This window comes from Muntiacus reevesi, chromosome 14, assembly GCF_963930625.1.
Source record: "Muntiacus reevesi chromosome 14, mMunRee1.1, whole genome shotgun sequence".
NCBI lineage: Eukaryota > Metazoa > Chordata > Mammalia > Artiodactyla > Cervidae > Muntiacus > Muntiacus reevesi.
This window is the reverse complement of record NC_089262.1, coordinates 37327802-37355413: the sequence shown is the minus strand read 5'-3', so window position 1 is coordinate 37355413 and position 27612 is coordinate 37327802. Positions and strand designations below refer to the sequence as shown.

At 40.6% G+C, this 27612-nt stretch overlaps 1 protein-coding gene across 7 annotated transcripts in view; it reads right to left on the bottom strand.

The window, feature by feature from the left end:
• GHR (growth hormone receptor) overlaps nt 1-27612 on the bottom strand; it is a 301514-nt gene that overhangs the window by 69781 nt on the left and 204121 nt on the right. For 5 of the 7 annotated variants that reach the window (XM_065905351.1, XM_065905353.1, XM_065905352.1 and 2 more), the window contains one exon: nt 22463-22528. The exons of the other annotated variants lie outside the window; for them this stretch is intronic. In XM_065905351.1, the coding sequence (XP_065761423.1) occupies nt 22463-22528 (66 nt within the window). The remainder of the gene's footprint in view (nt 1-22462; nt 22529-27612) is intronic. 7 annotated transcript variants of the gene reach the window in all.

Below are 27612 nucleotides of genomic sequence, written 5' to 3'. Positions count from 1 at the left end.
GCTGCCACTCAGGTACAGGAAGTATTTCTATTTTTTTCTATTACTATTTTTATTTCTCTTCATTAATAATAGCAACAACAATAATATTACTATTATATATTGTATCACAGTATAGAATATATAACATAAAGAATAGAATATATAAAATATATACTATGTATACACTATGTTGTTGTTGTTGTTCAATTGTTGATTTGTGTCTGATTCTTTTGGGAAAGAAAAGCCATAGGGAAATAAAACTTATCTCAAAAGTTTGAAGTAAAAACTCCAAAAGCTATATTCAAGGAAATACCACTTTGGGTACTTGATGTGCCTAATGTAAAACCCTTTAGCCAGGAGCGAAGAGGGAAAAGCAAGCTTGAGTGCTGGTTTTTCTATGCTAGCTTCCTGTGATTTTATCTCTGCTTCCTTCCAGTTGGTGAGCTTCTTTGCTCTTCATTATACTTGCACGTAATACTTGCATGTAAAACTCCTGGGAACATATGAAAATTAGATTTTCCTTTTATTTTTACTTTAGCCCTTGATTTTATTACACTATTAATATCATACTACAAAGTGCTCAGTGGCAGTTGGCTAATTAGTCTTATTCATATTGAAAAAGGACCATAATCCCATCTGAAGCTTTGCACAGTGTTTTCTACTCAGACAGTTCTCAACCATAATGTTATAATTATACCATTTTCTCAGCAGCATCACCCACATACTATAATTACAGTCAAAGCTAAGGCTGTGTTTATAGTGTACTAAAGAGGATGGAATTGTTTCATTTTAAGTGATTGATTCACCTCCTCTGTTGGTAACAGAAATGCGTGGTAATGGAAAGAGTCATGGTTTAATATGCTCCTCTGAACAAAAACCTCAGACACCAAAAAAAAGATAAAGCCCCCAAATCCCAATATGAGAAATTATGGGAAACATGATTTCCAGTCTGGTTCTTCAGTGACTCCTCATTTGAAAATCTAGGATGGGCAAGGGGATGGAAACTAGCATGCTGGCGACCACTGTGGGGTCTTGGGAGGCTCTCAGTTGATCTACCTGGTGGCAGGACAACCCCATTCAATCAAGTCAGTTTGCAGGACTGACACTGTGGCTCTGAGCCTATAGGATGATGACTCATCTACGCACAGGGAACTTCTGCAAGTTCCCCGTGGAACCTGCAACCATTTGTTCCTTTATGGATGAACGAATGAATGGATATATCATTCATATCCACTATCGGCTAGTTCTAGATGTGAAGTGCACAGCAAGAGACAAAGCAAAAATCACTGTTTTCTAGGAACTCAACTCCAATGAATTTTAGATCTGTCTTTTGCTTATTTACTTGAGCGAATGAAAAGTTTTATAATTGATTTAAAAAATTGTGTTAGCTTCAGGAGTATAGCAAAGTGATTGGTTATACATATACATGTATACACACATACATATATTCTTTTTCAGGTTATTTTACATTATAAGCTATTATAAGATGTAGAATATAGTTTCTTATGCTATACAGTAAATCCTTGCACCTATTTTATACATAGTGGTGTGTATCTGTTAATCCCATACTCCTAATTATCCCTCCACTCCCCCTTCCCCTTTGGTAACCACAGATTTGTTTTATATGTCTGTGAGGCCATTTCTGTATTGTAAATAATTTCACTTGTATTATTTTTTCAGATTCTACATACAAGTGATATCATATAATATTTGTCTTTGTCTGAATTTCATTTAGTGTGATAATCTCTAGGTTCACACATGTTGTTGAGAATGGAAATATTTCATTCTTTTTTAGAGCTGAGGAAGATCCCATTGTGTATATACACACCATATCATCTTTCTGCATCTATGGATGGACACTTAGGTTGCTTCCATGTGTTGGCTACTGTAAACAGTGCTGCTATGAACGTTGGTGTGCATGTATCAGAAAGCTTTTCCTTTTACTGTGGTGACATAGGCTCACCCATATTAGCTTGCATGAAAAGATGCTAGTCCACCATAGATTGGAAGCACCATTTTCTTGACATATTTGCATGGCCCCAACCTGGCAAAGAGAGGGATGATTGGAGCAGTCTGGTGTTAGATGTTCTGGGGTTCATTTGTAATCAGCCAAGAGAGAACACCCATCTGCTCTCTGACATTGATGAGGTAGAGACTGCCACTTCATTTCCAGTATTTCATCTCCTCTCACTGGCTTGCCCGAAGCCTGTAGTTGAAAATGTTTCATAAAATCTTGACTTTCTTTGACTTTTCTTGCCCCCATGGAACCTTAAGTACAGGAGGAGTAGAAGACAGAATTGTGGGAACCCATAAAGGATCGCGTGATAGGAAGATGTATATGTGTAGGCATGTGTCTCATGGTTCTGTTTTAGGAATTATTTCTCAAATGTATGGGGTTTCCTTTTCTTTTTAGAACAGCTAAATTATGAACTGATTTTCATAGCTTTCAGGCCAACAAGCAGATGTCTGTGTAACAAATGATTCCTTTCCTTGGTTCTGATACATCCAACAGCTGAGCGTAAGTCGCTTAGAAATCAGGCAACAGGGGGGTTCAGGATGGGGAACACATGTAAATCTATGGCTGATTCATGTCAATGTATGACAAAAACCACTACAATATTGTAAAGTAATTAGCCTCCAACTAATAAAAAAATGAAGGGGAAAAAAAAAGAAATCAGGCAACAACACGAAGGGGACTGAACAGTCTTTCAAATGAAATTCCATTATTTTCGGTTTTCATTTAGATTTCATCCTATTTATGTAGGCTTGAATGACTATGCTATCTTCAGAGCTCTCAATCTCTAAGCCGCTGACAAAGGATGGCAGGGCAGAAGTAGAGAGGAGGCAGGCTGAGTGGCATGGGCAAGGGCAGGGGTGGCCATTTTTCAAATACGTACTGCAGGATTGTAAATGTCCAGCCTCAAAGTTGGACCTTCAAGAACAAATATCTTGAAGGCAGAAATAAGAGACTGCACTTAGAAAATTGCAACTAACTGGTTCTATTTTCTGTCCTCACTTTTTGGTTTGGGATTTAATCAAAAGCCTGTTCGTTATTTTTCTTTTCTTTTTCTTCTTTTAGGAGTGGCAAGAGGTTAATTCAAAGGGGGAAGAATGTAAATACTCCATGGCCATGCCATTTTGGAATTTCTCTAGGGACACAGCAGTGTTCACTGTAATTTGACTTCAGCTCTAGGAAATTTCTTGCATCAACATTGAACCTCTAGCAGAAGTTGCACAAGCAAATTCATCATGGTAGATAATAGCATCAATGAAAATTTCAGTCCAAATTGAGCTCAGATACAGCCTAGAGCCACAATCTTAAATTCTAGACAAGTCATTTTCCTTGCCACTTGAAAACAGAGTATCATCTTTCAATATGAACCATTTAGGACCACACACTTCAACACAATTCATGTCTAGTTAGCTAGAACTCAGTATTTTCTGGTTTTCCCATAGCAATTTTCTAAACTAAACTGTTCATATAAATGCCTTTTCCATATAAATGCCTTTTCATAGAATTCTGGTCACCAGTAAAGCTAATTCATGGTTTCCACTGGGGTTGTGAATTAACTCTACTTGGGGGTGGGGATGGGTATCTCTTCATGAGGGATTACTCTATTTTTATTATGGAATTTGCAAATACACAAAAATAGCAAGCATGGTTTTAATATGGTCCTCACTCAGCTTAAACAATTATCAGCATTTGACCTATCCTGTTTTGTACTTCCTCTGCCTTTGTTTTTAATCATCTGCTTTTACCTATAGCTACATACATATGTATCTTTAAAAGCTAAGGACTCTCTCATTAAAAAAATAATCTAATATTATACCTAGCAAATTAATAATGACTCCTTGGTATCATCTAATACACAGTTTGTGCTCAGATTTCCAAAAATATCTCAAAAACTGTCTTTTGGCTATTTGTCTGAATCAGGATGCAAACTAGGCTCATGCAATGTCTCAGTATGTCCAAATTCATAATACTTTTCATTTTTTTGTTACATCATTGTTTTGGTTGAAGATAATTTTCTTTAGGGTTTATGCATTCTCACTGAGTCATTTAAGATATCCCTCTTGTTCTGCTGTTTTCTGTAAACTGGCAGTAAGACCCAGAGGCTTATTGACTTTATCTCTAATGGAAAGAATCCATCATGGGTAGCTGTGAACTCCTGTATCAGGGACATATTATATCATATAGTCTAGAATGGAGCATATCTACATATTTTTATCATTTACTGATGATCTTGCCCAAATCATGTCATTGGTGGTGGTGGTTTAGTCATTAAGTTGTGTCCAACTCTTACGACCCAACTTTTGTAGCCCACCAGGCTCTTCTGTCTATGGGATTTCCCAGGCAAGATACTGGAGTGGGTTGCCATTTCCTTCTCCAAATCATTGTGTCATTAGGGCTTCTAAACTGGTGATTTCTCTAATCCTGCCATTTTAGCTGCATTTATTAGCTAAGTATGTCTAAATGAGGAACAATAACTACCAAAGGAAAACAACTTTCCTTCACCTTGAAGTGCAATTCATATAGGAATTCAAGGTAATTTCTTATTTTCCTAATGTATCAGTTTTTATAACAATGAGTAAATACCCTAGTAACTTTCAAAGGTGGCCATTTTAAAAAAAGTATCATTATGAACTTACTGGTGATTCATGTTTTGATGCAATTTTTAGGGGACTGTAATGATGGGAATAGAAAGGATGAAGTCATTTCATCTTTTTTCAGTTATTCTGAGCTGCTTTCAGATAAAAAGCTCACTGTGTAATCTTGGCTAACTTTCCTCTTTCCATTCTCCCTTTTTCCTCTCTATCACTTTACTATTTTACCAGGTTTCCTCTATAAAAATGGCTGGAAGCAAGCATTAAGACTAGATGACATCTAAAAATCCATGTATATATACAAATTCTCAAGGCAAACCCCTGTGGTTTTTCTTAAGGTAAAAAAATAAAAAAAATATGTATTTTTTAAATTGGAGGATAATTGCCCTGTGGGTATTTAGTGAGGGATTCACACATACTCAGGGAGGGGTAGGTACAGGCATCCACAACCTACATATTTGATCCATAATCTATATATTTGATCCATGATCTACATGTTTGATCGCTAGACCCACACCATGCCCACAGCACTGAGCAAGCTGCAGAGGTGCCAGTCACGAGCAACCATGCTCCTTTGAACACTAGTGGCCACTGGGGTAGCAGTAGGTAATGCTTTGAAAAGAAGTTCCCTGGCCAACTATTTTCAGGAAGTGCTGTGGTTCTCTTATTTCTTTTGGATATTCACAATGTGCCCAAACAGAGATTAGAGACTTGGAGTGGTTTTGTAATGAAGAAGACTGTTTAACTTTGCATGCTCCAGCATTTCCCAAGCATTGGAAACATGGTAGGCTAAACAGTTAAGGCCAGAGTTCTTTGCAAGGGTGTTTGAAGAATATTAGTGAAGGGAATTAAAAAAAAAAAACAAACCCTTATGCTACTTCATATAAAATAGATAAGCAACAAGGTCCTACTATATAGCACATGGAGCTATTTTCACTATCTTGTAATAACCTATAATAAAAAAGAATCTGAAAAAGAATCTATCTATCTCTGAATCACTTTGCTGTACATCAGAAACTAACATGATATTGTTAGTATCTCTGGTATACCTCTGAATGTGCCCTTAGTTGCAAAATAGGTCTTTGCAGATGTAATTAAGGTAAGGATTTCAAGATGAGGTTATCCTGGGTTAGGGCTCTAGATGGAATGATGGCTGCCCTTATAAGACAAGGAAAAGAAGACCAGACATAGAGACACAGGGAAAAGACCATGTGAAGATGGTATAGGGACTGAAGTAATAAATCTACAAACCAAGAAACACCAACAATCACTAGGAGAAAAAGCTAGGAGAGAAGAAGGAATAAATTCTCAGAGAGTCCAGAAGGAATCAACATTGACATCACCTTGATTTTGACTTCTGGCTTCCATAAACGTGACAGATTAAACTTTGTTGTTTTAAGCTACTAGGATTAGGTAATTCGTTACACAGCTGTTCCAGGAAATAAATACAATATGTCTGAATCAATAGAGATTGACTCAGGAGATCTGCGGTAGATGGCATTCGTACTTACTGAAAATGTCCACAGCTGATTCTGATGGACATATACATCAAGAACCACCACTTTAGGACCCTGGGGGTTGACCTGCTTATATTGACATCCTGTTGGATTTAGTCACCTGATGTGATGAGCTGACTCATTGGAAAAGACCTTGATTTAAGGGCAGGAGAAGAGGGCAATAGGGGATGAGATGGTTGGATGGCATCACAGACTCAATGGACATGAGTTTGAGCAAGCTCTGAGAGATAGTGAAGGAGAGGGAAGCCTGCAATGCTTCAGTTTATGGGGTCACAAAGAGTTTTAAATGACTTAGCAACTGAACCACAGCAATGGAATTTAGGCTCTTGCTGTGAGTCCAGCAGACCAATAAAACTTTCTGCCCTTTACCTCCAAGTCTGTTTCTCAGAGACAGCAGTCCCAAAGAAAATGCTATCAGGTTATCCCTTAGGTAGTACACTGGAAGTAGTTTTTATGGTGATGATGGTCAAGCCTGCGTGAGTAGAAAGAGGACTACTCTTCAGTAGGTTCAAAGGGAGGAGAGGAAGATCAGCACTTGATCATCCAATTAACCAAGTGGATGTCACTTGAAGGGAGTCTCATTCTGCAGCCTGAACAAGGCGGAGCTTTCTTTCTTTTGGTAACTTGAGAAACCCTGGTCTCCTATGACTTCAAATCCTTCTAGTTCACTTATAATCCTTCTAGATTCAGTTGCCTTCTTTTTCTCAGCTGCCCAAGAAGGCTGCTCCTTTCATCTCCAGCTTCTATTCATCTGAAAACATCTTTGTTTTCTCAACTGTTCTCAACTGTTTTTCAACTGTTCTCTCAACTGTGCTTAGCTTTCCTGGCTCTCCAGATTTGGTCTGCCCTCAGTTTTTGATTTCTCCAAAGGAGAAGGAGATGTCTCTCCAGTCCTGTCCAGAGCTGATGATTAATAAATAAGGCACCTGCTCTTAAAAATACCTACACAAGGAGAAGTTTGCTCTTCTGGTTTTCTGGTTTGACAGCTTCTCATACAGAGGCTGACTAGACCCTAGGAGGTTATTTGCTCATGGTTTAACCAAGATTATCCAGTCAAAAACTAAATTTGGGAGAAGGTACCAAAGAAAAATTTCAAAATTTTTGCCCCAGTTGGTTCTTCATCCAGGAAGGGTAAAGTGTGATGATGGGGGATAAGATGGTGAAGGAGATATTTCTTCTCCTTATAAACCACAGAGCTTCTGATCCAGCTCTTGGAGTCAGCCACAGTTCACCTGCTACCCAGTTCAAACAGGCTGTCAGAGCCTCGACTGGGTACTTAACCATTAGTTAATATATTATTTGTTGCTGCTGTTAAAACTCAATTTGGGGAGCCTCCTTATAGCTGAACTTCTGAAGCAAAACCAAATTTTAAGTTAGGGACTCCTGGAACTTCTAAATGTATACATATAAAAGAATCCTAGCAATAAAACAGTACTTGATTATTACCAAATGACTCACCCAGGCAGTAAATGTTCTAAAAGCTCAAGGAAAGAAGCTTAGGCCTGAGTTTAGTTCAGTTGGGGGTAAAGTTGCCCTTTGGAAAAGTAGAAAAAGTTGTTGTAATCGCATATCTTTTCACTGTCTGGACAGCTTCATGGCTTCTAGAACTAAGGACAGTCTTTTTCAGGGGAAAGAGGAAGAAAAGGAAACAATCTTTTACAGGGTGCCAAGTAATGTGGTAAACATTTGATCTAATCCTGCTTTAGGGCAGTCCTGAGGTAAGACAGCGAAGCAAGGAAGTCAGCTTCCAGGCTGCTCTTTCCTCCTCTTGCCCACCACCTCCTTGTTGGGGTGTCCGTCTTTCTCGCCTGGTGTCCACGTCTCATCCTCTGAAGTCTGGCAAGCCCCTCAGTCCCTTCCACTCAGTAACTGCCCCATGCTCCTCCAGCTCTAAAGGGCCAGCCTGACGTACAGTCCATCTAGTCAAAGCTATGGTTTTTCCAGTAGTCATGTATGGATGTGAGAGTTGGACTATAAAGACAGCTGAGCACTGAAGAACTGATGGTTTTGAACTGTGGTGTTGGAGAGAACTCTTTAGAGTTCCTTGGATAGCAAGGAGATCAAACCAGTCAATCCTAAAGGAAATCAGTCCTGAATATTCATTGAAAATGCAGATGCTAAAACTGAAACTCCAATACTTTGGCCACCTGATGGGAAGAACTGACTCCTGGGAAAAGACCCTGATGCTGGGAAAGATTGAAGGCAGGAGAAGAAGAGGACGACAGAGGGTGAGATGGTTGGATGGCATCACCGCCTTGATGGACATGAGTTTGAGCAAGCTCCAGGAATTAGTGATGGACAGCAAAGACTGGCATGCTTTAGTCCATGCAGTCGCAAACAGCTGGACATGACTAAATGCCTAAACTGAACTGACTTATAGTCCAGGTTGAAGTGCTTACAGAAGAACATGAAGAAAGCAGGGCTTCTCAGAGGAGGGTCTTCTGGGAAATGAAGTTTTGTTCTTTTTTTTGTAGAGATAAGTGACAATGAAAAGGCATATTTCTAATATTAAAATTTATTTTTTAAATAAATTTTTCTCAAACAGGCATTCTGTGGAATCTGTGAATTCTATTACCTTAAAAAAATATACTACTCAAAATAGAGCTACCATATGACATAGCAATCCAACTCCTGGGCATATATTTGGAGAAAACCGTAATTTGAAAACATTCATATGCCTAGTTGTGTCCAACTCTTTGTGACCCCATGGACTGTTGCCCACCGGGCTTCTCTGTTCATGGGATTCTCCAGGCAAGAATACTGCAGTGCGTAGCCATTCCCTTCTCCAGGGGATCTTCCTGACACAGGGATTGAACCCTGGTCTCCTGCACTGCAGGTGGATTCTTTGCCATCTGAGCCTCCAGGGAAGCCCCTTTCTTTTTTCACTTTCGGTGTTCATAGCAGCACTATTTACAATAGCCAGGATGTGGAAGCAACATGGATGTCCGTCAAGAGAAGAATGGATAAAGAAGATGTGGTGTATACATAAACAATGGAGTATTACTCAGCCCTAAAAAGAACAAAATAAGGCCATTTGCAGTCATATGGGTGGATGTGGAGATTACCATACTGAGTGAAGTCAGTCAGACAGAGAAAGGCAAATGTGATATGATACTACTTATATGTAGAATCTAACAAAAATGGTATAAATGAAGAAATTTACAAAAAACAGAAATAGACTTACAGATGGAGAAAACAAACTTCAGGCTACTAAGGGGAAGGTGGGGGTGGAAGGGATAAATAGAGAGCAACAAGAGGCCCCTATGATACAGGGAACTCTCCTCAGTACTCTGTAGTGACCTATATGGGAACAGAATCCAAGGAAAGAAAGAAAGTTAGTCACACAGTTGTGTCTGACTCTTGCAATCCTATGAACTGTAGCCTGTCAGGCTCCTCTGTCCATGGGATTTCCCAGGCAAGAGTACTAGAGTGGATTGCCATTTCCTTCCCCAGGGGATCTTCCTGACCTAGGGATCAAACCTGGGTCTCCTGCACTGCAGGCAGATTCTTCACCAATTGAGCTAAAGAATCCAAATAAGAGTGGATATATGTATACATATAACTGATTCACTTTGCTGTATAGAAGAAATGGACACAACATTGTAAATCAACTATACTCCAATAAAAATTTATTAAAAATATACTACTCAATATGAGATATATTCTACTAGATCCAGCATCCTTCTTATCCTCCTAGAAAATATAAATAGAAGAAAAGCTCTGGTGACTGAGGTGAGGAGGTAGATGCGATGCTTAAGGGTAATAGTCATAGTAGCAGCAGCAGCAAGAGTAAAGATAATAAAATATCTAATTTTTATTCCATGCCTACTTTGTGCCAGGAGTTTTCCTATGTACCTATCTGCTCCTCAAAATGATCCTCTGAGATAGATGTCAATATCCCCATTGATGGATAAATCAGAGTCCACGGCATGTCAGCAGAATGCCAGGTGTGTACACACATAACAACTCATGTTCTCCAGCTCCCCGGACTCCAAAGTCCTCATCACACAGCTTGGGACACCAACTGAAACCAATAATAGAATTTCTACAACCGCTACTGGTTTAGAAGAACAAACACCTCTAATACTTTTGTAGGACCTTCTTGTCTGCTTTTCCCAAGGAGAAAGAAAAATGGCAGAAGAGAAAATGTGTTTGCTGCTCTCAGATTTGGGAAAAAATTCTCATCAGTGTTAGTGTTGTGGAGAGGATGTTAAACTCAAACGCCATGAAATCTAAACTAACACCTCCCTCTTCACCTTCCTTCTGCATTTGCTCTCAAGTCTCTCCTGGAGCTCAGTATAATATTCGTTTAACCAATACTCATTTTGTATCAGGCCCTGTTTATGTTGTGGCAGAAGACAGTAGGGCATATATAGATGAGGGAAGACCAAATTCTTTCCCTCTAAGAGTTTACAATTGAAGGGAAAGTACCACATGGATACAAGCCACCTGAGTTCAACCAAAAGATGTACAACCTCAAAAGCTCTTGGAATTCAGAAGAAGAAGAGTTTCAGTTCAGTTGTTTTTGGTTTAAATATGCATCATTTCTTATTGCATACATTTGCCATTTCTCTGCGGTTTGCTTGGCAGGAGCACAGAGCTGCTCCTGGAAATGTTTGCGCTCCCATGAACCCAAATTTGGAGTGCTAAAACTATTGATTATGGAATATCAAGTGAGGAAAAAAAGAAGAGTTAAAGGGCTTTTCCATAACACCCGAAAACGAAAAGATAATCTGTAGCAGTAAAGACACGATTGTTACCTAAGAGCATGTTGAGGACACACAAAGGCCATTCCTCTGAACAGTAACATCTACTACGAGGAGGTGGGGTTTCTGGCTTATGAGTCTTTCATGATGCATAATTTCCTAACAGGACAGTCTCCTGTCTCTGTTCTGCAGCGTGGGTTCAGTGCTCAGGGCAGCAGTCAGCTTACGGATGATCCGCAAACCCAGAGTCACGCCTGCCCTCAAACTGGAGCTGTGTGTTGTTGACTGCAACTCTTCATAAGATAAATGCTATGTGATAATGAGATAATGTTATGTGAACATCTCAGACAGTTCAGTTGCAAACTATTGCCTATTCAATCCATCACCAAGCATTTACAGATGCTCAGCTTTCATTTTGTGGAATACCAATAATGATAGAAATGTACACGTCCACACTGCTTGGTAGACACTGTTAATCTTACTTTACAATAGACTGTATTTCAAAGGAGATGACTGAAGGAAATTCATAAAATGAATCCTGAATTCTCATTAATGATACCAACTGAAGACAATTTTCTATAGAAGACTAAAAAACAACAACCAATTCAAACATGATGACTAAAAATACCATATTACAGAAACAATCTTTTTTCTGTTTATAAAAGGGGTTGGCATACTTTTTTTCAGGGTCCAGATGGTAAATATTTTAGGCTTTCAGACTTGTCTATGTTTTAGTTAGTCAGCTCTGCCATGGTATCCCCAAAGCAGCCATAGATGATCTGAAACAAATAGGTCCAGTTGTGTTGCAATAAAACTTTACAAAACAAGAATCTGGTCTGATGACTGCAGCTTGCCAACCCCTGGTTTAAATATTTGTCGGCCTTAAAAAAAGAATTAGCTTATTTTGTATTATGTAGTGTGAATTGCTTACAAATCAATTTCCTAGAAATTATATATATTTAAAATCCCTTTGAAAGTTGCATAGACTATTTTCTTTTTTTAATTTTTAATTGAAGGATAATTGCTTTACAATATTGTGTTAGTTTCTGCCATACATCAAATGAATCAGTCATAGGATACATATATCCCCTCCCACTTGAAATTCCCTCCCACCTGCCACCCCATTCTATCCCACTAGGTTGTCACAGAGCACTGGATTTGAAATCCCTGCATCATATAGCAAATTCCCACTGGCTATCTATTTTATACATGGTGCAATCAGTTGTCTCTTAAGTTATTTTTAGTTTAAATATATATTATCTCATATTACATGTGCTTGTCATAAGGCACACTATTATCTGAATTTCTACTCAATGTACCTGTTTTTGAATTTCATAAATCTTTTTTATAAATGTGATGTTCGGTCTGCTTTCTAAATGCACAGATGAATCTATATTAAAATCAGGGCACACCTATATGATGAATTCAAGATTTTTTTTCTCAGTGCAAAAAGTACACATTATCTGAAAAACTGTGCATTGCATGTAGGAGCTGGTGTGAACAAAGGCCTTTCAGGAATGACAGTCTGGGGTCCTCACCTTAGAGAGGCTTCTGTGTGCAGAAGTAAGAGCTTTCTTGAGAGCAGTGATTCCAGAGTGGGTTTTGAAGAAACCACTTGCTGTAGAACTCAGCAAGTCAGCAGGGCTGCAGGCTAGAACTCCAAGGTCACAATCAACTTTGGGATGCTTTAACTTTCAGATCACGAAAGAGTTTGCCACCCACTGGCGTTACCCAGGGTGAAAGAATGCTTGTCTTGAATTTCACCCCTGAGAAGTGTGCATTATGCTCTGGAAGAGACACCATACTAGGAGTGGGTATAGAGAATCCACACAGGCCCCCTGGAATTTTAAGAGGGACACTTAGTTTTCCTTCTCAGACTTAAAAAAAAAAAATTACTCACTTCCATGATCCAGGCTTTCTGAAGCTTATACCCACAGACTGCCAATTCTTTTCTTACTGTTTTAGGGTCCGTCATAAACAGACGACCTTGACTTATGTTGACAATCAGAAAGGACCTGCAGGTGCTTGAGGAGGCTGGTCCTGAGCTGTGAGCTCGCTCCCCACTCCAGATGTTCAGTTAACGGTGGCCTGAGCGGGTGCACAGAGAACAGGTCTCTCGTAAACTGAGTGGGAAGCATCTACTCACTGCTGATTATGGCTCAGAAAATTGCTGGGAGTTGAGGAGGATAAAGAAGTTAAGACCTACTATTTATCTTACAAAGAATCCTTAACTCCCCCAACAATCACATGTGAAGGCAGACAAGTATATAATGAAGCACCATCACTGGGAAACTAATAGCAGGCATTATCTGTGTATTTCAGGCTGGAAAAAGTCACTATCAAGTCTCTACTTGAAGATAACTGAACACTGTTATTTCACTGATCAATAACATGCATTATCTACACTATATTTTGTTCATCTAGGTGCAGATATAAAGCATCACACTGCTGGTACCTTCTTTTATCTTTTGTTGGTCAGTTAAAGAGACAGGAGAACTGTGGGCTTTTGGGGTAGCTCAGTTGGTAAAGAATCTGCCTGCAGTGCAGGAGACCTGGGTTCGATCGCTGGGTCAAGATGATCCCGTGGAGAAGGAAATGGCAACCCACTCCAGTATTCTTGCCTGGGAAATCCTGTGGACAGAGGAGCCTGGAGAGCTATAGTCCATGGGGTCACAAGAGTTGGACATGACTTTTCATGAAAAGATGGGCACAAAAAAGGACAGAAATGGTATGGACCTAACAGAAGCTGAAGATATAAGAAGAGGTGGCAAGAATACACCAAAGAACTATACAAAAAAAATCTTCATGACCCAGATAACCACGATGGTGTGATCACTCACCTAGAGCCAGACATCCTGGAGTGTGAAGTCAAGTGGGCCTTAGGAAGAATCATTACAAACAATGCTAGTGGAGGTGATGGAATTCCAGCTGAGCTATTTCAAATCCTAAAAGATGACGCTGTGAAAGTGCTGCACTCAATATGCCAGCAAATTTGGAAAACTCAGCAGTTGCCACAGGACTGGAAAAGGTCAGCTTTCATTTCAATCCAAAAGAAGGGCAATGCCAAAGAATGTTCAAATTACCACACAATTGAACTCATTTCACATGCCAGCAAAGTAATGCTCAAAATTATCCAAGCTAGGCTTCATCAATATGTGAACTGAGAACTTCCAGATGTTCAAGCTGGATTTAGAAAAGGCAGAGGAACCAGAGATCAAACTGCCAACATCTGCTGGATCATAGAAAAAGCAAGAGAATTCCAGAAAAACATCTTCTTCTGCTTCATTGACTATGCTAATACCTTTGACTTTGTGGATCACAACAAACAGTGGGAAATTCTTCAAGAGATGGGAATACCAGACCACCTGACCTGCATCCTGTGAAAACTGTATGCAGGTCAAGAAGCAACAGTTAGAACTGGACATAGAACAACGGATTGGTTCCAAATTGGGAAAGGAGTACGTCAAGGCTGTATACTGTCACCCTGCTTATTTAACTTACATACAGAGTACATCATGAGAAATGCTGGGCTGAAAGAAGCACAAGCTGGAATCAAGATTGCCGGGAGAAATATCAAAACCTCAGATATGCAGATGACACCACTCTTATGGCAGAAAGCAAAGAAGAACTAAAGAGCTTCTTGATGAAGGTGAAAGAGGAGAGTGAGGAAGATGGCTTAAAACTCAACATTCAAAAAATGAAGATTATGGCATCCAGTCCCATCACTTCATGACAAATAAATGGGGAAACAGTGGAAACAGTGACAGACTTTATTTTCTTGGGCTCCAAAATCACTGTGGATGCTGACTGCTGTCATGAAATTAAAAGGCGCTTGCTCCTTGGAAGAAAAACTATGACAAACCTAGACAGCATACTAAAAAGCAGAAGTATTACTTTGCCGACAAAGGTCTGTAGAGTCAAAGCTATGGTTTATCCAGTAGTCATGTATGGATGTGAGAGCTGGACCATAAAGAAGGCTGAGTGCCAAAGAATTGATGCTTTTGAACAGTGGTGTTGGAGGAGAAGACTCTTGAGAGTCCCTTGGACAGCAAGGAGATCCAACCAGTCCATCCTAAAGGAAATCAGTCCTGAATATTCATTTTAAGGACTGATGTTGAAGCTGAAACTCCAATACTTTGGTCACCTGATGCGAAGATCTGACTCATTGGAAAAGACCCTGATGCTGGGAAAGATTGAGGGCAGGAGAAGGGGATGGCAGAGGATGAGATGGTTGGATAGCATCACAGACTCAATGGACATGTGTTTGAGCAAGCTCTGGGAGTTGGTGAAGGACAGGGAAGCCTGGTGTGCTGCAGTTCATGCGGTCGCAAAGATTTGGATACAACTGAGTGGCTGAACAACAGGAGAGCTGTTTGGTCTCTACCTCCGTTTCTTTTCGGATAAAGTGTATAATTCTACTGGCCTTCCTCTGACCTCAGAGAAGCAAGCATAGAGGCTAAATAGTCTCTGCAGGATGCTTGGCATTATCAGGACATTAGTGCTGTCTGTGAGTTAGAAAGGGCTACCACTAGTTTGGGGGCAAGAAGTAGCCAACATAAACACCATTTCCTTAAAAGGAATCCTACTTATCTATGTTAACTTACTGTGTCGTCTACTGAGTTGTTTGTAAACAGCACGCTGTCAAGAATTCAATGTCAGCTTTGATGTCACAGCCCTGTGCTACTCTCTAATGAGTGTCTGAAGCTCAGCAAGTAAAGGCTGCACATTCTAAGACACGATCTGTGCATGGACATACTCCCTTTATCCTGTGTTTCTTTTACCTGGATTGTTACCCTGTACTTATTTCAGCTGTATTGTCAACTAATAAGCCCTTAAGGTTGAAAATATCTGATGAAAAAGAATGATTAAAGCTGAGAGGGTCATTTGGCTTTAGGGGGCAGTGGTAGGTTGCAGGCAGGAGGGAGGCTTCTATTCCTTTGGCACTGAAAGTGCCTGTAGGATAGTACAGTGATGACATAGGAACATCCTGGGACACCCCTGTAAGACTAGACCCATGACACTAGTCCCATGACCTGTCAATAAGGTTCTATGGAAGGCTTTTGGGAAAGGCTGTAAGTACTTATAGTAATGGACAGGAGAAATGTCTCCTCCTGCATATTTTAATCTCCATCCTCTCATAAATGACTGCTGGAGGATATAAAGCTACTGTGTGGGAGCCAAGGAATAATTAAGATACTGGGGGAATACCTGGCTTCTATTTTTTGAATTTTTGTTTTGTGTTCATGCAAAATCCATTGACTGTTCATTAAAGACTCGGCATTTACCAGGTCCTTACTAGGTACTGTAAGATATAAGGATGTAAAAGATAAAGCCCTTATCCTCTGGGGTAGTATAGTCCTTATCAGAGGGAATAGAAAGCATATGAGTCTCCATTAGGTTGAAACAAATGACATTAATGATACTAAGGTCCAAAATGGAGTTGAGTATGGGAAATTTCCTAGAGATCGATTCTAATTCTTGTTGGAATATAAATAAGAGCCATAAGAGAGTACAGTAAAGACCATGGAGCCAGGTGCTATTCTAAGTACTTTAAATATATCAACACTTAGAATCCTCATCACAACCTTATGAGGTAGGTACTGTTAGCATGTTCATTTTAGAGATAAAAAGGCAAAACAAAACAGAAGCAAGGTACAAAGAGGTCACAAAACTTAAGTAAGATCATGCAGGAAGTAAGCTGTACAGGTGGACTACATCAAAGTTGAAGAGGCTGAGTTCTTGAAGTACTGGGCTACATACTGCCTCTTTCAGAGGGAGAGAAAGGGTTACCAAGATTCCAAGATGGAAGTGCACATTCTCTTGGGGGAACTGGGAAAAGCTTTGTGGATAAAGCAATATTTGAAATATGCCTTAAAGACAAAAATCCATAAAGGTTTGTTTCCACCTGGGAGGGAAGAAGAGGGGATTTCTGGCAAAGGAGTCATTATGAAAAGGTTATAATGAGCAGGAGTTCTGCCGACATAAACATGAGTGTGCATAGCACACAAGGGAGATGAGGCTGGAAATACACATAGGATCCATGTTGTGGACCTTCTTTAAGGGCAGAGAGATGAGTTTATTCATAGTTTAGGAAACAGTGGGGAGCTTCTGAAGATGATGGGGCAGAAGAATCACTGGATCAGAGGTAGGGAAGAAGAATGAATGTGGAAGCAGAGGGTAGGGGGCTGGGAACAGGAAAAAAATAGGAGGTAGGGAAAAAAAATTAGGAGGCTAGGACAGGAGTCCAGCTATGAACGTATAGTAAGGAGCACAACAAGATGACAGTTATCACAGTAAATTTTTATCTCATATATGTGTTTTATAAAATGAATTTTTAATTTCATATTGGAGTATAGCTGATTTACAATGTTGTGTTAGCTTGTGTACAACAAAGTAATTCACTTATACATATATCCAAAATCCTCCTCAGAAAGATGTGCAATCAGCTAATAATTTCTCTAATACTTAATAAGTCTTAAGTATTTGTCCCATACAATCATCAAATCCTGTGCCAAAACCAACTAAGAGAGCGATGAAATTATTAAAAAAACCAAACACATGAGAACACAGCAGCCTGACTCAGGAGTCTGCCTACTTCAGGAACACTAAAGATGTTTTGTCTTTCTTTGAAAGAGTCTAACCAACCTCATCACTCTCCCCGACAACTGAAAGCAGCTTTCTTTGTAGTAAGTTTGTGCCATTACTTCTTTCAAGTATACAAAGATGTCTATCTCTTTCAACTGTAAACTCCTTCAAACTCCTTCTTAGCCTATATGTGTGCTTTTGCTCACATTTGTATCTCTGGATTGGTGAATTACACTGCTACCCATGTGTGTGGGCTGAAAACGTCTCATGGGACTTTTAAAAAATAGTTCTTTGTTTCCAGAAAATATTTCTCAAGCCTGTACTCTGCGGAAGGTAAGTTAGTGTGTGCCCATGACTGCACAAACACCCAATCACATGGATTAGGTCCCATACCCACACAGAGAGCAAAGCCCTGAGGGCTTAGAAGATGGGTCACTTTTGAATGAGCAAGAGAAGAGATGAGTGCAATGGACGATTCTTTACGTGGTGCATTGCGTGGGTTAATCTTAGCTGGTCTGGTTTGACCACATGCTTTTCCCCCGGAGTATTGTTTGGCAATGCTGTGTATGGATCATGTTAACTAAAGATGAATGATATGCTCTAGTCATGGGTCCCCAAATTGTTTCAGGGCAAGAAATGTCACCTTGTTGATGCTGCTTAGCAATAGAATTAGATTTATTAGATTTATTATATTATGATTTGCACCTAAGTTCACTGGAACTGGGGGCCTGACAGTTAAACCTGTCTACATAGCTAGGGTGCACCTACATGACCAGCTCACTCTAGGAAACTCTGTCATGAGCAGACTTTGGGCTTCCTGGTATTGAGGTGCTTGGCAGGATTATGAGTAGTGGTTCCAGACCTGGAGACAAAGGATGACTGTTGTCACTGGGAAGTGAGAGGACAAGAAGGCCCAACCTCGGGCTCTGCAGATCCTGGTGAGTGCACTTGCCCATCTACTGTTGATGTACTGTATCTCTCGCCTGTCAGAAAGCTGTCCTCTGAGTATACACCATTTGATTTCTATGATTCTTTTAGCAATAGAACCCTGAATGTGGTCAATGTGCAGTTAATACAGGTGGCGAGATCTGATCCTCTGTGAATGCCCCCCACCCCGCTGTAAGCCAAGAGGTTCCATGATAACAAGGCATGGGAGGGTGGTGCTGGTGGGAATTGTTAAGTGTGCAGAAGGGTGGGTAGTCAGGGAGCTATTAAGGATACTTCCATTTAGTTATTTTATTTGCAATATCATTTATTACTTACTGTGTTCAAGGTACCATTTGGGGTACTGTGAACTATACAACTCTGAATAAAACACAGCTGTTCATGATCCACATAGGGAGATAAGAGAAATATGCAAACAACTATACTCCAAAGCAGTGTTTAACATATTACTTAAGAGTGATAAGGAATCACATGACCTCCTTCAAAGACATACATGGAGGAAGGAGGGATTGCTCCAGGCCAAGGGTTACAGTGTTTTGGCTGAACCTTAAAGTATGGGCAGGATATATATTTCCAGAATGGCAGGAGGAGGACAGTTTTGGAAGATGGAATGGCATGAACAACATCCCAGAGGAGGGAAAGCACAGTGTTCCTGGGGAGGAAGGACTTGTCTAGACTTACAATTGAGGTCAGATGACAGATGGTGGGTTCGAGTGTCTTGGAATAGGTTTGCAGCTTAAAATTTAGGTAGTGGGGAGAGTACTAGAGACAGTTAAGGTTATTTACAGCAGAGGGATATGTTGGATTCTGAACATCTTTATTGGCAAAGGAAGATGGACACAAGGAAGGAGAGGTGGGAAGAGGGTGGAAGGAGGAAGACAGTTATTAAGGGGTTATTGTGACCCCTTAGTGTAAAGTCGAGGTGGCCTGTAGAAGGGTGGTGGCATTTCTTTATGTTTGGATAGTTCTGTCTAGGATTCGCTCTAAGAGGGTTTATTTATTTTTCTTCCATGGGGTTTTGCTCTGGATCTAAGAATTCAGAAAAGTGCACATAGAAAATGTATACATTACAATTGTAAACTGACAGATCATGAACAAGTTTTTTGTCTTAACTGGAGTAATATTGGTTTACAGTGTGTGTTATTTTCTGCTGTACAGTGAAGTGACTCAGCTATATGCCTACATATATCCCCCCGTCCCTGTTGGACTTTCCTCCTACCCAGCCCCCGCTCCTCCACCCGGCATCCTATCCATCCAGGTTACCACAGAGCACTGAGCTGAGCTCCGTGATCAGAGTTGGACATGACTGATCGAGTAACACTTTTATGGATGAAGTTAAGTAGCTATTGTTCTTGCTTATCACAAAACATCAACATATGCAAAATAAGTGAAGCAATTTCTTCAACATATCTGCCATACTCAGAGGCTGTCTTTCAACAAAGCCCAAAGCTTAAGCTCCTCAGACCCCATGACATGACAAAGAAAATGGCTTGGGGAAATTCTACCACCACTTTGGGGGACGTAAAGGGCAGCGTATTATATCTGTGTGTGGGCGAGGGTTTCAGTGTGGGAGAGAGCATGCACCAATTACTAAAACATTCTTAACTCATTCCTTCTCATTTCCTTACAGAAAGTAGCAATAAGTCACATTATTTTCTGAGTGAAGGCTCTGGAATATACTTGCTGGGATAACGCAAACATAACTAACAGCTAGCCCATTTACAGCCCCTCACATTAATTAGGGAGCAGATTAACATGTCAGATGCTTCTAAAATAGGAGGGTTGTAACGAGTCTGTGGCCTGGCACAACTGACACATTGATGACGTTTGTTAAAAACAGCACCAACCCTCCCTTTGAGTGACCACCAAGAAAAATGATGTTTACATCGCATATTAGAAATGTAGCCTGCAATTTAGTCATAAAACCCCAATTATGGTTTCATGATGCTGGAATGAGCCATGAAAGAGCAGTGGCTTAAACAGTCAGGTACACTGTCTTCCCTTTATTGTGTAATGTGGACTTGAGCATATACTTCAACTGAGGAAGAGAAAATCCATCCATAGAATTAATTAAAGGTACCTACTATGTGAGGTTTCCCAGGTGGTTCAGTGGTAAAGAATCTGCCTGCCAATTCAGAGACGGGAGTTCAATCCCCAGGTTGGAAGAATCCCCTGGAGAAGGAAATGGCAACCCACTCCAGTATTCTTGCGTGGGAAACCCCATGGACAGAAGAGTCTGGTGGGTCCCTGTCCACAGGGTCGCAAAAGAGTTGGACATGACTTGGTGACTAAACAAAACCACCACCACCACCTACTAGGTAATTAGGATTCTTTTCAGGGCATGTGAGGGATTTAGAAGAAGCAGAAAACATGGACTTTGCCTTAACTGACTGCAACATAATTAATTCTTGAAGCCCACACAACTTATTGAGTTCTGTGCAGAGTGTGATCACATACATGGCGATGTTGTGAGGATAAATGTTATCACAGAGCAGTAGGCAAAGTTCCATGGAAGCACATACGCAGAACAGGTTTTCGGTGCTAAAGGATTTGGAGAGGTGTTCCCAAGAGAGCAGATGTTTGAGTTCAGTCTTGAAGATAGGGGGATGTGCAAGTCATGTTAAGGAGAAGAGACAGCTTGTATGAAGGCAGAATTTCAGAATCCAAGGCGATTTGGTTAAAGGGACATATTTAACTGTTAATGTGATCATTAGATAAAGAAATATCTCAAAGTAATAATGACAATAATGATATAGGACTTGTAAAAAGAAAGACTCCTAAACTCAGTAATCTACTTGCTGGCCCACAATAAATTCTTTCTTTTTTCTTTTCTTTGCATTAAGTTGGTCTTACTTAACCTCAAGGCTGGGCTTTCCAGGTGGCCCAGCAGTAAAGAATTTGCCTGCTAATTCAGGGGACACAGGTTCAATCCCTGGGTGGGGAAGATCCCCTGGAGAAGGAAATGGCTACCCATTCCAGTATTCTTGCCTGGGAAATCCTGTGGACAGAGGAGCCTAGTGGGCTACAGTCCATAGGTTTGCAAAAGAGTTGGACATGACTTAGCAACTAAACAACAACAACAACCTGTAAGGCTAACTGTATGAGAGAAATAAAGAAGGAGCCTTTTTTTTTTTCCCCAAAGAGGACATGAAGATGCCCAACAGGCACATGAAAAGATGCTCAACATTGGTAATCATCGGGAAAATACAAAGCAAAACCACAATGAGATATTATCTCACACCTGGCAGAATGGCTATCATCAAAAAGAATACAAATAACCATGTTAGCAAAGATGTGGAAAGAATGGAAGCCTTATACACTGTTGGTGGGAGTGTAAACTGGAGTAGCCACCATGGAAAACAGTATGGGGGTTTCTAAAAAAACAAAACAGAACTACCACATGACCTAGCAATTCCAAGCCTGAGTATATATCTTCCCAAAACAAAAACACTAATTCAAAAAGATACATTTATCCCAATGCTCATAGCAGCACTGTTTATAATTGCTGAGATATGGAAGCAATGTAAGTTGCATCAGCAGATGAATGGATAAAGAAGATGTGGTATATACATGTAATGGAATACTACTCAGCTATAAAAAATGAAGTTTTGCCTTCTGCAGCAGCATGGATGGACCTGGGGGGCATTATGCTTAGTGAAATAAGTCAGACACAGAAAGATGGGTACTATATGATGTCACTTATATGTATAATCTAAAAAACATAACAAACTAATGAAAAAAAAAAAAAAACAAAAAAGGAGCAGACTTACAGATATGGAGAACAAAGTTGTGCTTACCAGTAGGGAGAAGGAAGGGGGTCAGGGGGAAAAAAGGGTTATTATGTGATTATATGGCATCATATGTGTGAAAATTTTTTGAAAATTGTAAAGCATTACAGAATTTAAAGAATCTTTCACTCAGTTAAAACAAAAACAAAAAAGAAGCAGCCTTGTGGAGAAGTTGATAAATTCTGAAAAATAATATTTTTTACTTTGTCCCTACAATTTCAGTTATTAATTCACCCAGTTACCATATCCTAAATAAAACAGAGTAAGGACAGTAGCTTGAACTGTAGTAAAATCTGGACAATATTGCCAAAGGCAGAAAAAGGACTGAAATTCTTACTTGTCTCTAGGACTGGATATAGTATCTGCAGACTTTGGGATGCTCTGACAAAGAAAGCTGGTGTGGCTGAAAGAGAAAGAGGGGGAAAAAAACCATTAGTCACCCCTGTAAAAAAGGGTCTGATGCGACCTTGTTACATTTTCCTTTGCAAATGTCAACATGTGACCTAGCCCAACCTCACAAAAATTCTCTCCTTTTTTCTTTCTTTTCGAAACTAAAATTGCACCTATCCTCTGAAAGGAACTCCTAAATATTCAGAGCAAAGGGAAACCTTTTGCTCAGTTGCCTCTGGTCTCACGCCTGGACACAGTCAGGAAGGATGAAAAATTGCCTTCCTACATCATTTGGGTCCAAACTTAAGTCTTGCTTGTGAAAACAAGGAGGAACATAAATTCTTTTTAAAAACAGTATTAAAAACAGTTCAGTCAAACACGTTTATTCTTAGAAACAAACATGTGAGCAACCCCGGGAGTAGGGAAGGAATGAGGGGAAGTGAAAAACTGGACAAGAAGGAGAGACAGAACTTCAGGACACAAGATGGGCAATGAGTCATCTGTTATAAAGGAGTTCTAATGGAACTGATACTAGAATTAGGTTACATGAAAAACAGGAGAAACGGAACATGATCAATGCATCACTGAACTGAACTGTATCACTGAACTGTTGAACTGGGTTAACTGCAAACACCTCAACTGCAAACATATTGTAACTGCTGTCTGGTTTTGATGGAGAAGTGGGTATCGGTTAAGATTCTTCTCATCCCACCAGGTTATCCCTGGGTTGCTAGACAGGCAGTGTGACCCAGGTCCCCAACAAACAGACAGCACTACCTCAAAGCAGCGAAACTGCTAATGCTGTTGGTGCTCAATAGAAACCCGCAGTAACAGTGCTAAGAAATCGTTTTCTGATATGAAAAAAAGGAAAAGGAAGAAAATGAAGATGCAGGGACAGTGAACTGGCCCTAATCCATCCCCCTGAATTTCAGAACGGGTGAATCCTGTCCATCTGTCCTGATCCACTTTTCAATGTGTTTTTTCACTAACTCCTCCTACCTGGTCAACCAGTAGGAAGCACCGTTCGGGCCTGGAGCTCAGAATATAGAAGCTAACAGAGGAAATTAAGATCCTCTCATCAAACGCTGCAGAATTCTAACCCCCAAAATTTTCAAAGCCTGGGCATATCAGGGAGAGCATTTTCCAAGTGAAGTTAGATTTGGGGGCCTTTGGCAAATAATATTTTAAATTCTGTATGACTTTCAGCTCCAAAAGGATTTCTTTTCATTCTCTCTCTAAATTTTAATATTAACTTTATCTGCAGAAGTTCATTTACTCCCAAATGCAATAAAGAATTATGACAGAAAGCAAATAGAATACACATTTCCCTGGAGTAGATAATGTACTACACATGGATTTTAACGTGACCAGAAAGGAAAACTGCATTTTATGAAAATCCCCTCAAGTCTACTCACTGCCTTGATACCCTCAGTCTTTGTTATTATCATTATCTAGACCCCAACTCCCACCTTTAATTCCTTGCTACAAATCAGAGAACACTTTTATTACCCCCTGCCCCTAAATTGGGCACTAGAACATTATTTTTGGTTAAGGTTGGGCAAGTTTGTATAACTTTCAACTGTGAATGACTTCTTTCACTGACAACTATGTATGCCTTGAGAATGTTAAAAAAGGGTCCAAAAAAAGAGGAAAATTAAGTCAATCAGGGATGACAGACACACAATCATCTGTGTTATTTTGGTCAAAATTATGCAGCCAGTTTGTCTCCATTTTCAGCTTGACACCGAATAAAAAGACACGTTTCCAGGCTCAGACCAGCAGGAGAGTTGATGAATTTCTCCAGAACGATGACTGATACAGAAAGTGGGGGGTCAGTTATGAGGCTCCAGGGGAGCCCACAGAGCCAAACCTCAGGCCCGGAAATGCTTGGGCAGCGCTGGCCACCCTTGACTCTTTTGCTTTCCTTGCAGACAGAGGTCTGATGCCTTCCTCTTTATGGTGTCTTTGGTAACATTTTCATGAATCAGAAAGTCTTACTCAGCTAACAGCCTCCACAGAATATGGTGAATCAAGGCATAAAAGGAACAAATGGCATCCTTGGGGAAGAACCACAGATTTACGCCAGCACCAAGAGGGCCCTGATTACAAAGTCGAGAACCATGAACAAAACTGTGACATCTTAGCAAATGGAGGTATCACCCTCAGTGGTCAGTTTTAGCGTCCCAGCGGTCCTCACTGTCTAGAAGCACTGCTCTAGTATATCCTATGGGGGCTTTTAAATCCTGGCATTATAAGATGAATTAGCTACCGCCCTTGGCCTCGGTGAGCCCACAGTTTTTGGGCAGGGATATATAAAGTAAGGAGTGGTCGGCATTGGAGGGGCAAGGCAGTGTCCTTTAACAAGTCAGGACAAGGTTCCTGGGGAAGGTGACCCCTTGGATGGGTGCTGAATTTGGGATAACTAAGCAAATGAAAAGCAAAGGACAAGGCAGTTGGTGCCAAGGGAAGCACTGAATAAAGAAAGGTGTAAGACATGGCCGGGGCACGTGAGTCACAATCTGTCAGGAATGGGCAGGGCACAGCTGACCGGGGATGTATTGAGTGGGGAGAGGTCACGTTAGGATGGTCTTTCCAAAGAACTTAACTGTGATCCTGCAAACACTGGAGAACTACTCCTTTGAGGGGCCTTGAGGTGGAGCTTCTCATGGTGAACCTGCTTAAGAACAAACTGCAATCTATACTTTCCTATTTATGTCCAACCCTGTGCTCAACTTCCCAACCATGGCACACAATTGAATCTCAGTTTCTCTGTCTGTAAAATGGGGCCAGTGGCAGTATCTACACAAGTGAGGTTTAAGTCAATGTATTTAATACAATGCAATATATTAAATATGCAATATAGTAAGTGCTTAGAGTTAGATATTGTTTTTATTATTGTCACTGTTATTGTTGCTACCACTACCCTGAAAGTAGAGGAGGAGTGCATGGCAACCCACTCCAGTATTCTTACCTGAGAAATCCCATGGACAGAGGAGCCCAGCAGGCTACAGTCCACAGGGTTGCACTGAGTCGGACACGACTGAAGTGACTTAACATGCACGCACGCACGCACCCTGAAAGTAAGGGCTCGTCTTTTACAACAAAGAACTCAGCACAATTCTTTGTTGTAAAAGAATGTGACAATCACAAGCAGACTTTGTGAGCTTAAGGCTTTGCACATATGAAGACATGATTCAGTCCCAAGTGCAGCAGGATCTGCTCTATTTATTTAGGTCTTCCTGTGCAGGCTGGACACAGGCAGTGGGACCCTGGAGAAGTGAGATCAGTGGCATTGAGAAGGGAATCTACCTGGGACTCAACGCAGTCATTTTCAGTTCTTATAAGTTGGTGACTTCCCTACGGGATCAGTAGGAAAGTTAGTATGGGAGAATTAACATTCTGCTGAGGATTGCACTTTACCCGCTGTGCAGCAGTGGCATTTGGAATCAGCCATGAAGAGTGCAAACACAAGTAAGTAAACCGAGATACAGCATATGGCAACCATTTTACACCATGACAGGAGAGCACAGAGGGCCTCATATGGCATCTGCCATAAAATAAGCATTGATTAATGTCAGCTATTGTCATCATTATTAGCTTATGATTACTATAAAGATAATGCTGATGTAACTGTCATGAAATCTTTTCAAGACTTCCTCTGATTGCAATGATCACTTTGTAGTATACACATATATCAAACCATCATATTAGACACACACTTGCACAATATCTTATGTTAACTTTATCTCAGTAAAGCTGGAAATAAAAAGACTTCCACTGAAGTAAGTTGTCCTTCACCCAGCAGCCCTAGAAACAACTCTTACGCCCTTTGCAGTAACTGCTTCTTTTCCTGGGCCCTTTGACACACAGGAAGTTTCTTGAGATGGGTGTTGCTTTTATCTTTGTAACCTCTGTTAGGAGTGTAGGGCACCGCACCTAGTAGAAAAATACAGCTTGCTAAACAAAGGAGGTAGATGAATTATAAATGCTTTAAACTTTGGCTTTTGGTCTAAAAGGGGATCAAAGAAAAATATTCTCAGCAAACTACATCTCTCCTTGTAAATCTCAAGTCAGCTTGACCATTTTTCCTGCCATTTGGAAGTCTAGTTATCCTTGAGCATATTTCAGAAATTTCCCCTGCTCAGATTTCAACCTCTAAAGCTCTTTCCAGACCCACTTCTGCCTTTCTGTCCTTTTTTCCTCTATCACACCATGATCACCATCACCGGAGAGTATTCAGTTTAAAGTTCTTATCTCCTCCAGATGTGCGGTCTCCTTGCAGTAAGGCTCAAGTTCCAGCTCACTGTCTGGTCACACTGATACCATGTCCTAGGCCATCCTGCTGACTCTGAAGGGGCCAGCTGATGGCAAAGTCAAAAAAAATGTGTGTGAGGTGTTTACATCTCATGTTTACTCTGCCCTTAAAATGTAGCAGGCACCATGCTTCAAGACATTTTTTGAATTTTTTCCATTTTTACCTTCACAACAACCCTCTGAAGTAGATACAATTTGTTACATTGTATGTATGAGGGAGGGGCTTCCCTGGTGGCTCAAGATGGTCAAGAATCTGCCTGCAGGGCAGGAGACCTGGGTTCGAGACCTGTGTTCAATCCCTGGGTTGGGAAGATCCGCTGGAGATGGGCGTGGCAACCTACTCCAGTATTCTTGCCAGTGGAATTTCATGGACAGAGGAGCCTGGTGGGCTTACAGTCCATGGGTCGCAAAGAGTCGGACACAACTGAGTGACTGAACAACGACGACAATGCGTGAGGGATCTGAGGTTCAAAGAACTAACTTGTCTAAGGCTGTCCAGCAATTACATGGCAGAAGCCAAATTTGGAGCTGGAGCTGGGTTCTGACTCCATCCCAGTCTACTGTTTGCCAAACCTGTCTGACCATCAAGATTTACTGTGGCATTTGTATTCATTCACTGAAGTATAGTTGATTTAACTGTGCCATTTGTTAAATATGTGGATGCCAAGGCTCTGGACCAGATCTACAGAATCTGGGTTTCTAGGGCCCAGGTCAATCTGTAGGCTTGCGAGGCCCTGAGAATATATATGTTTACCTGACCCCCCAGCCAGGTGATTCCTATAA